The sequence below is a fragment of the Staurois parvus genome, unplaced genomic scaffold, assembly GCF_062004578.1.
Source record: "Staurois parvus isolate SC_StPar_1 unplaced genomic scaffold, SC_StPar_1.0 ptg000546l, whole genome shotgun sequence".
Classification (NCBI taxonomy): domain Eukaryota; kingdom Metazoa; phylum Chordata; class Amphibia; order Anura; family Ranidae; genus Staurois; species Staurois parvus.
The window spans coordinates 3509411-3522342 of record NW_028318342.1 but is presented as its reverse complement, the minus strand read 5'-3'; the positions used below and the strand labels follow the sequence as shown (position 1 = coordinate 3522342).

Genomic DNA, 12932 nt, shown 5'->3' with positions numbered 1-12932 from the left:
CTGGCCCCTTCCTGCTGTCAGGTGCCCCTGTAGCAAGCAGCTTGCCATGAGTTCACCCAAGCAGGTGTGCTCCCGTGCATCCATTCACACATGCTGCTTGGCCCCGCCCCCTCTTTCTACTCATTTGCTCACTTGCTGTGATTGACAGCAGTGGGAGCCAATGGTTCCTGCTTCTGTCTCAGCCAATGGGGAAAGGAGGTCCCAGGATAGCCGAGACTCCTGTCTACATCACTAGATCAAGAGGGGGCTGAGCCGAGTATTGGGAGGGCTGGAGGGAAAGGAAGGAGGGGGGCTTTACAGAGAAGGTTTTTTTCCCTTCCTGCATAGAATACATGAGTCAAAAAACCTTCATCCTTTACAACCACTTTAAGGGTACATAAACACCAGGTGCAGTGAAACAGCATTGGACAGGTATTCCAGGGCAATCCCACCACAAGGCAAAATGCCTCGTCTCCTGTGTAGCAAGTTCACATTACTGCATTGGGGTGGTGTGCATTGAGAACAAAAAAAAAAAAAAAAAAAAGACTGTGTGCAGTATTTTTTTTTTTTTTACAGTGCAGGGCCGTCCCCACACGCCAGACCTTTGAATAAAGTTTTTTTTTTTTTTTTTAAAGTGAACAGTTCGATGTGCTGAGATCAACGTTTCAGCACTGCCTACACCACAATACACACCAGCTGTTGCGTTGTAACGCAGGGGCTTTTGTGAATGGACACTAAGGGTGCTGTCATCTTTTGAGACAATAGTCTTGAATGTGAGCAATTAGGAATAAACTTGCTTTTGGCCTAAAAAATTATCCATGTATGAACCATAATTCCTTTCTCCTATAAGCAGGAAAGAAAGATTATATTCTCTCTTAACGTGGGAAGAAAGTGTATTATTTTTGCAATACTCACAGCACAGCAGGAAGATGATTTCATGCGAAGAAGCATGGCTTTATGCATGCATACTTCTAACAAATTAAACACTGCCTGATATTTTATTTGCTTAGAAATGTAGCTCTATTTGTCAGAAGACCTACCCATTTCATATATAGGGTTGAGTGTGTTCTACATTTTCTGTTTTGCCATGGGATGCTGTTTATATCATAAGGATAGATATCAAAGAAAAATGTTAATGTGACCTTACATGGATACAATTTCCCAGGTAGTTATTGATAAGAGCTGCTAAATAAGTTCAATGTGCATTAATAACATGTGCATAATGGCTTAGCGTTACACCTTCATTATACAGTGTGCTCAGAATGTTCTCCAGTTTTAAAAGCATGAATCATAAAAGAAGACCATAAATCCGTAGCAATAGGTAATCATTCTGACTGTAAGGATTGCAGCTTTCAGATCAGGCTACATTAGGCCATACACAAATGGCAGACCCATGGTGCTTATTTTCACCACAGGTTACAAACACCCTCTGATAAGTAACTCCAAAGCTTAGCTGACTGTTTAACTACTGCACAGTTAAAGTTGTTAAGTTTTTTTTACACGCCTGCACCACCAAAAAAAGAGAGATTGATACCACTATTAATCAGAACAATGTACTGTATTTTGATCCTGTGCAAGCTTTTGAATAGTAAAAGCTGAAGGAAACAAAATCAAGCAGTACGTCAGTAGGTACAAATTTATAAGAGGTTTCCAATGCAATGAAAGGAAAAAGTTGGGTCTTACGTACAAAAAGTGTGTAAAAAGGGAATTCTGTGTGTGGTCCAATTCCAGTAACCAGATATTTCTCAATCAACTTTTAACATTGGTTCCTATGAATATGTTGGAGTGTTTTTAACTCTACACCATATTAGGCACTCAGAGAATAAACTGGTGACATGGGATTTTACTGAGCAAGATCTCTTCAGTTTCTCTTTAAAACTATCATAGGTGCTCATATTGGGTATAGTCCTGTGCAATCCTCAGTAGTACCCTAGCTCAAGCAGGGTTACAAATCAACACAGAGCATTAACAAAAAAAAACAAAAAAAACACATGGTTTGAGCCTTTACCCACACTAATAATATGACCCACATTTACAAGCAAATCCTGCGAATGCCCTGCCAGTTCAAACAAGCCGAATAATGACCAAAGCATATTTTCCCCTCCTATAACTTCAAGCATGTTAAGATTTTCTAGCACTAAAAAATTCAGATACAACTTTCATGCAACTGTGACGACCATGACATCATTAATGAAAGTCATTTTGTACACTGCCTATGTAGAGAATGCCCCCTTGCAGTCAGAGTTCCTACTCACACAAACTGGCTTGCTTTTGCCAGTTATAAGATGAAAAACCAAGAGACTGCCTGTGATGAGCAGTCAGAATCTTACACTTCCTTCAGTCTGTTGAAGTTTGTAGAACAGTTTATCTAAGAATCTACTGAACAGAAAAAAGGTCAGCATCTGCAACATAGTCCTTACAATTTACACAAGCTAACAGGAAAATGAATATCTAAAACATAACCTTTTTTCTTGGATAGAGGTGTGAGGGGTTAAAAAAAAAACAAAACAAAAAAAAAAAAAAAACACAAACACCTTTTTTGCCTGTGTTTTTCCTTCCAGTACTGTAATGTGAGGTTATCTTTCCAATGTGAAGCAAATCCTCTCTGATTATCACAGGAATGAACGTCCCCATTGGAAGATTTCACCTCTGTTCCTGTTCTGGTGACAAAGCAAATTTTTGGATTCACCCCAACTTTCACTTCTGGTGACAATGGTGGTTGGGACAATTAGAGAAAGTATCTCCCTGAAATGACACAGACGGCAATGAGCCAACTGTGACTCTAACCCCTTACCACTCTAATCCAAAAAAAAATGTTTTGCATTCACAACTATGCACATACTGGAGAACATTAATACACATGTGGTGGCCCCTTTTTGGTTTCTCTTTGAAAATACCAGTATATAGATTTGCACCAGTCACACATAACAAAGCAGGAGGTCTACTTAATACAAACGAGTCAAATTGCGCAAATTCCCAGTTCTTCTAATATACAAAGCTGCAAATATTTAAGAGGATATCCTCTCTTCTCACATATAATAAATAAAATATTGTGCTCTGTATAACAATATTACAAACTTAACCACACATATTCATTGTGAAATCACTCGTAACTGAAAAGTGATCAAATTAGTGAAAAAATACAAATAAATAGTGACATGTATAGTCTATACAAAAGACAAAGTCCGTTTAGATACAGAGCTCTACAATCAATAGTGAAGCTGATCTCCAGTTCTTTGGATGTGATATTGTTGCTGTGAATCCTATTACATAATTATTGGCCAATATGTGCACCACCACCATATGAATAAAATGGAGGCTTACCAGATGTAAAGACCCCTAAATTATAGGGTGTCCTTACCAGCATTGCGTTGGAAGGTATCATCCAGATTTCCATGCCATGTCAGAATCAAAGATCTCCCAAACCTCGCAAATCAGGATGTGAACTCCACCAACATCAGTGAATCCTCCCCAATACAATACCAAAACAGTATCATGGAAGATAAAGCATACCTCTCATAGTGCAATACGTTTGATAAGCCTTTATGTGGGCAAATAAAAATCCTACATACAAGCTTAGGACTAATGAAAAGCATTAAAAAAAAACTCTTCCAAAGATGGGCGAAAGCGCGATGATGTCAGAGGTAGGCTCCTTTGATCGGATTTTTTTTTTTTTGTAGTAAAATTGACAGTGTGAACTGACAAGGGTGGCTATTACAAATGTGCACTCATGTATTGGGAACTGGGAGTAACTGCACATTTGTTAAGAAAGAATCAAACCCTCTGGGTGATCTATGTACATTGCAAGGACTTGTAAGAACAGAAACAGGTAGGACTATTACAAAGCTAGGTAATGTGGTTTAAGGGACAGTTCACACTGCAAAAATGCATTTCAGATGCATTCCAGATATGTTTCTGCTTACAGTTCACAACATACGCAGTTCCGGAGCAGTTTTGATGCAGTTTGCTATGTTCCAGTATGGTACTGTGCAGAATAAAAAAAAATGCAGCATATTCTACTTTTTTTCTGCGCCGAAAACTGCACTGGTGTGAACTAGGGCCATTGGAATACATGGAAAACATTGTGCATGCATTTTTTATGCAGAAAAACAGTGCACTAAACTGCATCTAGTGTGAACTAGCCCTAAAAGCCTAAACACGTTTACATTGATGCATTCCTTGCATCAAGGTAAAAAAATTTTAGATATCAGTATCCTGCCTCACCCCTTACTTACTAGAGCCCTCATTTGATCCAGTGTTGTGCACGTCTGCAGCTCTTCTCTCCCCTCACTTCCAGGTCTCTCTGGCTCTGCTGAGGCATTGGGGATCATTGGCTATCACCAAATCAAAGCCAGTGATGAGGGCTCGGGGGGCAGGGCTGAATCCTATTGTCTGTGTCAATAGGTGCAGATGGGCGAGGCTCGGGAGTGAGCCTGCATCATGAATACCACTTTCTATAGGGGCACTCAGCAGATGGGAGGAGCTAGCAGCGCCAGCAGGAACACGAGAAGGGTTTCAGGGCCGCTCTGTGCAATTACATTGCACAGAGCAGGTAAAATATATATATATATATATATATATATACACACATATACATATATACACATACATATATACATATATATATATATATATATATATATATATATATATATATATATATATATATATATATATATATATATATATATATACATATATATATATACACACACACACATACATACATACATACATACATACATACACACACATACATATATACACATTTACAACCACTTTATGAAAAAGCTGTATGTTCCACTATGTCCTTGTAAGTCTGCTTCCTGAATGGAAGTGGCTGTTCAAACTAATGTGCACCGTGAATCTGAATGGGAGTGACTTTTTCATTATTAAATCGCCTTATGCACTCACAGTGATCAAATAAGGAAAGCTGCAGTGTTTGCAACCCTTTAGAAGAAGTAACTAACTTTTAGAGAGTATATTACCAAAAAATATAATTCCTATTGCAGAGGATACCTAAAATTTTACTTGCATCTTAGTGCAGACCTCTGAGAAAATCAGTGAGCCAATCATACAAGCAGGAAATGACATGTCTGGGAAAGTTCTGTATACCAACTGTGTACAGACGTCCTCCAGGTTGCCATATTGCATTGAATTTTACAGAAAAGTACAGTGGCTGCAGAACGAAAAAGGAAAGGTAATTTGTAACAACATTAAGTTACAATATGGCTTGTGTAGCAATTGTATATTCTAAATTGTTTTTTACTAATTTTTTTTCCACAAACATGGAGTTACCCTTTAATTGAACATTAAAGTGACCCTGCTACCACAGGGTCACTAACAACAATAAAAGACTAGCCCTGTAAAAGTCACTATACGTAATGTGATACTAAACCCACAAAAGTAAAATCAGCCTGTATATGCAGTAAAGCATGCTTGTTATACTCACTGTGGAACCTAAGGGGTTAATCCTCATTGTGTAAAAAATCTGTTTAATCAGGTCTTCTCTGATCCTCCCCCTTTACTACTGTCACCAATCTATCTGTTGATAGTACAGTGCTCTAGGAGTCACTCTGCACATGCTCAGTTTAGTGTGTATCGCTAGAGAGGTTTTTTTTTTCTTTGGGAGTGTGCATGCGAACAGCACAAGGTCAATCATCACTGTCCATTCAGAGGGGTCAGGAATCATGCGGCCTAATAGGACAGCCACAGCAGAATGAAAACTCCTACAAGCTTTGACCAGTGCTTAGCTGGACACTGATAGAAGTCACAGGACTGCTATATAATGCTGATGAGAAAGGGTATTTAGCAGTTTATATTTACATTTCCATGTTCTGTGCACTGTGGGAGACCAGATATAGTAAATTCAGGGTACTGGGTTTAGTAATACTAACTCTCAGGGGGCCCAAATCTTTAAACTGAATATTAAAAATTTACTTGTGAGCCAATAAGGTGTATAATAAACAGCTTCTATCAATAAGATCGCAGGCTATCTTGCTCACCCTCATAAAATGTGCGTTATCAGTGCATACAAATGAAGAAAATATAGATGCCACGCTCTATCAAGACCTATTACCTGTATATAGTATAAAAACTGTATTTGCATTAAATCTCTAATAGCTGCATGATCTCTTATGTGTAACCATACATGATTGTAATGCCAATCATTATTATCAACACATGTTTGGGTATTGATTGGCATTACAATCATGTATGGTTACACAGAAGAGATCATGCAGCTATTAGAGATTTAATGCAAATACAGTTTTTATACTATATACAGGTAATAGGTCTTGATAGAGCGCAGCATCTATATTTTCTTCATTTGTATCCAAATCTTTAAACACCACTGCTTCACTCCTCTGCAGTAGTTGTAGGTGTTCCAACAGTCCAGTACTTGCATTCCCTGCCACACTTAATGGTTCCTCTGCATAGCTTGTGTCCTGTAGTTGCGCAATACCCAAGAAGACAACTACAGTAGCTGGAAATATTCCTACCTAGCTATAAAAAGTGCTACTGCTGAAAAAAAGATTAGCAAATGTATGTTGTACAACTCTTATACCACAATATTATACTTGTTAAAAAGCCTTGCCATCTATGTTTTAGAGTCTAGGAGGCTGAAACTCCCACAGGCTTTGAGAAATTTCCCTACAATAGTTTCTGGTCTCACCACAGAGTGTTCTAACTCCTTCTGCTGCATTCCCTATTACAAATGACAAAAAGACAACAATAAATAGGGCTGGTATTCAGAAGCCAAAGGATTCAAGTGGAGATACGTCACCAACAGTTTCATATAGAGAAACAACAATCCCTGGCACATAGCTAAAATACAAAATAGGTAGGCTTCTGATTTTAAGAATGGCTTTATCAGGTTGGTACTCAAAAACAACAGTGATCATCTCATGCAGTAGAAGATACTTGCTATCCCACAGGAACATTTCCTCCATGTTGAGATATCTCCCTGCAACCAATGTAATCCTTTAGGCTCCATGCACACTAGGCTTTAAAAAAAAAAAAAAATCAAAAAAACGCTGATATAGCACTCTTTTGTACAAAGTTTAGCATTTTTGTCTGTCAGAAAGCTCCAATCAAAAAACACAACCCAGAATGTTTTTTTCCCTGCACTGATTTTTGGGCCAGGGTGCATGGATCCTTACTCAAAGTGGCTACTGCATGTGCACTGCTGTCAGCATTGGGATGACGATCGGAGTTTTGTGTCCAGCCTTACACCCGAATACTTCAGCCATTTCAGATATGCAAACTCTGCCTTTTCTGACTATAGTTAATGGTTATTTTAATCATACTTGTTTTCAAAATTTAAAACAATCTACACTAGCTGAAAAGCATGTTAAATTTGCAGTTTGTCATACTTAAAGCGGAGTTCCACTCACCCGGTCAAAAAATAAAAGTCAGCAGCTACAAAAACTGTAGCTGCTGACTTTTAAAAAACAGCCACTTACCTATCTCTCGGTCCCGCCGTGTGTCCCCCGCAGTTCATTTCACAGGCCGTCCTATATTCCAGGAGGCTGGCATCTTCAGTGTGGGCACTCAACTGACAGCTTGCAGCTTCACAGACGGGTACCCACTGCGCATGCGCAAGTAGCACTGCGCTTCATGAATGGTCCTGTAGTCTTCTGGGACCTGTCATGTGTCCCAAAAGACTACAGGGAGGGAGGACACCTTCTGCCTAGGCGATCGGACCGGAAGTGGGAACCTGTCAAATTCGGGTACCTGCTCCCACCCCCCAAAGGTGCTAAGCCTTAATGGGGAGCGGGGCAGAAGTCCTTAAAAGCGCAACTTCCCCTTTTGGGTGGAGCTCCGCTTTAAAGTGTCGCTAAACACTACCTTAACATCACATTTTACTCCAACATACAGTATTAAATAAAGTCATTTGCAAAAAATGAGCAGATTCCTTTTGCATATCACTTTATATTTTTTATAAGTAAATGTTCTCTCTGCCCCCCCCCCCCCCTTTCATTTCTTCATTGCGAGTACCAGAAGAGCACGTATATTGTGATCATTGCTACTACTCAACCCAAACTACAAATCAAGAATTCAGTGTGCTGCACATGCATCTCATTCCCATTCATTCTGGCTGCTACCTCCTGTAGGTGTCCTGGTTCCCGTCAGGCTGAATCCTGATCATGATGTGTGGGGGGGTAATTTTTTATCAATAGCAGGTTTAGTGCACTTTTTCATTCCAGCACTGGCACATATTGTAGTCCTTCTTGGGAGCGTGTCAAGGTGGGTGGCTATGTCCCCACATATAGTGGAATCATGTACAACAAATGTAACCATCCTCTAAAAGGTGGCTGGAGCAGAGCAGATTTTAACTGTACAGTTTGGGATGAGCTGACCGTGTCTGCTATTAGAAGAGACAAGGACTACAGATGAAGATATTAAACAAGATAGTCGGGTTTTTTTTCGTTTTATAATGGGTTTAGTGACACCGATCACAGAAAACATTTAGAAATAAAATAGCAAAGTAGTGTTTATAGGTCAACTGATTATAAATGAGGCAACACAGGAACAACGTTCACCATCACTACTGTTTCCTCAGAGGTTAAGTGAATTGTTTCTGCAGCAGTAAATGATATTTAGGATATATCTTGTTCAGTCCGTAGCACAGTGCAATAGACTTTAGTCTGACAAGAGAGCAAGGGAGAATCAGCATTAAACATCTGCTGGTGACTTAGAAAGCCTCTGGAGACCTTTTCCTACCTAAAATACAAGACACGGAGGCCTTGAAATGGAATCACTTTAGATAGATAGCATCAAGCAATTCCTCCTTTCTTCAGGAAGGGCTAATCTTTCAGCCTTTGCATGGAGACCAGCATGTGCCATTAAACTGAAATATATTTTCACCCAAATCTTTTAGTAGTACCATTTCAGATGGTTTTATCCATAGCATGTGCCTTTTGCATAACCAAGCATTTTGACCAAAGGACACCTGAAATGACTGCATAAAAATATAGAAAAAAAAACATTTTATATTGAAGGACAAATCAAAAAACCTCACATGTACATGTGAGCTTTTTTAACAAGGAGATGAAAGGAGCAATGATTAGGCGCAAAACGCAGTTGCCACAGCAACCGATTATTAACCTTTCATTTGTTTAGAGCAGAGATAATTACAGATGATTGTTTATTGGTTACCACTGGTTACTGCATTTTGCTCTGTGCCGTATTAAGAACCAGATATGAACAGTGATTTTTTTTTCGAGAGTTTGCAGACTTCTTGGTCACATGCTCTTTATTGTGACTGTTTGCTCTGGAGTACGGTTTTACTACACAACACTACATTTATTTACATTCAGGACATTATTAATGTTTAGTCTAAATAAATAGAACAAGTACAACAAACAGTATAAAATACATTAATTTTTCTTACAGAATAACTAGAATGGTCTCCTGGATCCACACGTGGAAGAAATGCTGTTTGAAAGCTACACTGAAGAAAAAACCCCACAAATGAAGCAAAGTGGGTTGGATCATAGATCCCTTGTAATCTACAGAAGCTGCCATCAAGCAGAGAAATGGGGCGAGCTTGATATTTTAGCAGCTGTGGTACTCTGTTCAACCTGTTGCATTAACACAACAGATACAGGAAAGTCATGGAATGGCAGCAAAACCTGTACTGACTATTCTATAGATCAGAGACATTTTTTGGCTATAGATGCTTTCCAAATTGTAGCGGATACTCAATATAACACATGAATAGGCAAGCTAAATAATTGCAGAACCTCCCAATTGCCTCTGTACACATGCAGCGCAGCCAATGGAGCAATGCAATTAAAGAATAACCTACAGTCTAAATCTACCTTGTCTTTCATGGAATTATTGTGCATGCTTTCCTGCCAAAGCCCTCTATTGAAAATGATCAAGCATCCTCTCGGGATCCACTGCATCACTTCGCTTAATTCCTACACTACCAGCCACAAGCCCATCTCTCCTGGACTGACGTACTTGGCTTTTTAATAAGTCACACATGACTCCGCTTTCATTATCCACATAAAACTCTCAGAGCACTCGCTCTTCCAGCTCTCCACAACAATCTACACATGGAACCTGCCTTGCTTTCTGCAAACCCGTGTACCACATCTGTCTATAGCATCCTGTATAAATTAGAATACTTTGCACCTATTCACCTCTATCCAATAGAAGGCAGAAACCTTAAGATCACAGAAATCAAGAGTGGATTTTCACTGACCAAGTCAATTCCGTTGGGGGTAAAACAATAAATTTGGGAGCCCGAGAAGCATCCTATGAGCATGTTAATTGCTTGGGTGATAAAACAATGTGATCAGGAGAACCATCGCAAGACTGAGACAATTCGGTTGGTGCTCAAACAACGTGATGAGGAGTACTGAGAATCATATGGCCAAGACAATTCCTTTGGTACCCAAACAACATGATGAGGAGCACGTTAAGCCAAGACAATTCCTTCGGTACTCAAACAACATGAGGAGGAGCACCGAAAAGCATCCTAACTCAAGGCAATTCCTTCATGCAACATGATGAAAAGCAACGAGAAGCATACTAAGACAATTCCTACGGTACTAAAACAGCATGAGGAGTACTGAGAAGCATCCTAAGCCAAGACAATTCCTTCAAATAATGAGATGAGGAGCACCCAGAAGCATTTCAAGAATAAAACAATTCCTTCGACACTAAAAACAGTATGAGGAGGAGTACTGAGAAACATCTTAAGACAATTCCTTTGGTACTCAAACAACATGATCATGAGCGCAGAGAAGCATCCTAAGACCAAGCAAATTCTTCCAGTACTCAAACAACATAGGAAGCATCCTAAGCCAAGACAATTCATTAAAACAATGTGATGAGAAACACCAAGAAGCATCCCTAAGACTAAAACAATTCCTTTGGATCTAAAAAAGCAAGATGAGGAGTACGGAGCGCTATCTTAAGACCAAGACAAGTCCTTCAGTACCCAAACAGCATGATGAGGAGTAGTAGCAGTATCGAGAAGAATCCTAAAACCAAGACAATTCCTCTGATACTCAAACAACCCGCTCAGAAGCGCCAAAAGACGGAGCCAATTCAAACAGCACGATGAGCGGTACTGAGAAGCATCCTAAGATCAAGACAATTCCTTCGGTGCCCAAACAACATGATCAGGAGTAGTAGTACTGAGAAGCATCCTAAAACAAAGACAATTCCTTCGGTACCCAAACAACATGATCAGGAGTAGTAGTACTGAGAAGCATCCTAAAACAAAGACAATTCCTTTAGTGTTCAACCTGATTAGGAGCACCGAGATGCATCCTAAGATCAAAACCAATTCAAACAGCATGATGAATGGTACTGAGAAGCATCTTAAAAGCAAGACAATTCCTTCAGTACTCAATCATCGTGATCAGGAGCACCAAGAAGCATCCTAAGACCAAACAGCATGATGAGTGGTACTGAGAAGCATTCTATATGTGCACACTGGGATCCAGGAGGGCTGGTGTAGCTTCTAAATGAGCCAGCACACTCACTACACTGCATAGAGATTTGGCAGAAGCTCCTTTTATCCAGCAATCTAGAATCCAGCAAACAACCCTATTATTAAGTGGACACGGTTCCCGAGTGCGCACACTTCTAAACAATTATAGTAACAGTCCACCCTGATTAATTCTAATTGCTGTGTACTTCTGCCTCCTGGCATTGCCTTTTCCCCTAAGCTCGTCCAACACAATGACAGTAATAGGGGATACAATAAAACGCCTAGAAGGATACAATGATACAAATGAAAGCATGCAGCCAGCTGGCCCTGGGAGCTAATCATGCTGGAATTAATGATGTCACACCTCCTGATGTCTTCATCTACACAATAAACACGGATGACAGTGTCCACACACACAATGACAGCACAGTGACAGGTTGGGAAAAGTTGGGCGGGCAGGGCACCCTACCTTCGCAGACCCCCACTTCGTACTCGGTGATGGAGTCGCCATTGAGCGGGGGGCGGATGACACAGCGCAGTCCCCTGTCGCATGCTCCATGCAGCCCGTAGACTCCCCCGCAGCTCTCGTTCTTCTGCCGGGCGCACATGAAGCAGCAGCCGCAGATGCCCAGCACGATACTCCCCGGGCAGTTTTTGGGCTCCTCGCACTTGGACTCGTCGCACGGTAAGCACACCAGCGCCCGGCTGGACACGGGCAGCAACGTCAGGAGCGCCACCACCAAGTGGCACAGCCGCCGCCGCAGCCCCCGGCCGCCCTCCTCCAGGTACATCCTTCCTTCTTTCCTTCCTTGCTCCCCGTGTACACCGACTATTCCGGAGAACACCGCCGCCGCCTTTGTATTCCGAGCTGAAGTGCGCCACACAGCCGACTCCTTCTCCGTCACCTGGCCGAACTTTCCCTCACACCGGCAGCAGCATGGTGACCAGCCGAGGAGAACTGACGCAATGACACCGCACCGACATGGAAACTTTCCTCCGACTTCTAGAAGCAACTTCTGCCAGCGGACACGGCTCTCCACAAACTTCCTTCCCTCAGCCGCGGCTCCCCCCGCTCATTTTTCTGCAGCCACAGTAAATGAAGGCGAGCAGTCAGTGAGTCGGGCGGGCGGGTGTCCTGCCTCCCTCACTGCTCCGTCCAGCTCGGTGACGCTCCGTCTTTTCTTCTCCTCTCGCTCAGTCTTTTTACTTTTCTCCTCTCTCTTGTTTATCGCTCTTAGAGAAAACGCACCCTTAGCTGCTCACGCTTCCTCCGCCCCTCGACCGCGACGTCACGACATGGGTTTACGCCCCCAGCGAGCATTGGCGTTCCCATTGGAACACTGGCCGTTCTCTCGCCCCGCCCACCTTTCCCCACATATGGAAGGAAGGTAACGCTGGATAAGTTGAGAGCTCTTTGCAGTTCCCCGCGCTGTGTGCGTCAGCCGGAGCCTGCAAATGGGTCACAGACGCAGCTGGAGGATGCTGAGGGAGGAGGACTGCA

The 12932-nt window shown here is 41.5% G+C and overlaps 1 protein-coding gene across 1 annotated transcript in view; it reads right to left on the bottom strand.

Moving 5' to 3' along the window:
• Positions 1-12713, bottom strand: part of CRIM1 (cysteine rich transmembrane BMP regulator 1) — a 1025033-nt gene extending 1012320 nt beyond the window's left edge. Inside the window, exon 1 of the mRNA XM_089690902.1 lies at positions 11901-12713. Coding sequence (XP_089547028.1) covers positions 11901-12222 — 322 coding nt within the window. The 5' untranslated portion in view covers positions 12223-12713. The remainder of the gene's footprint in view (positions 1-11900) is intronic.
• Positions 12714-12932: the final 219 nt, after the last annotated feature.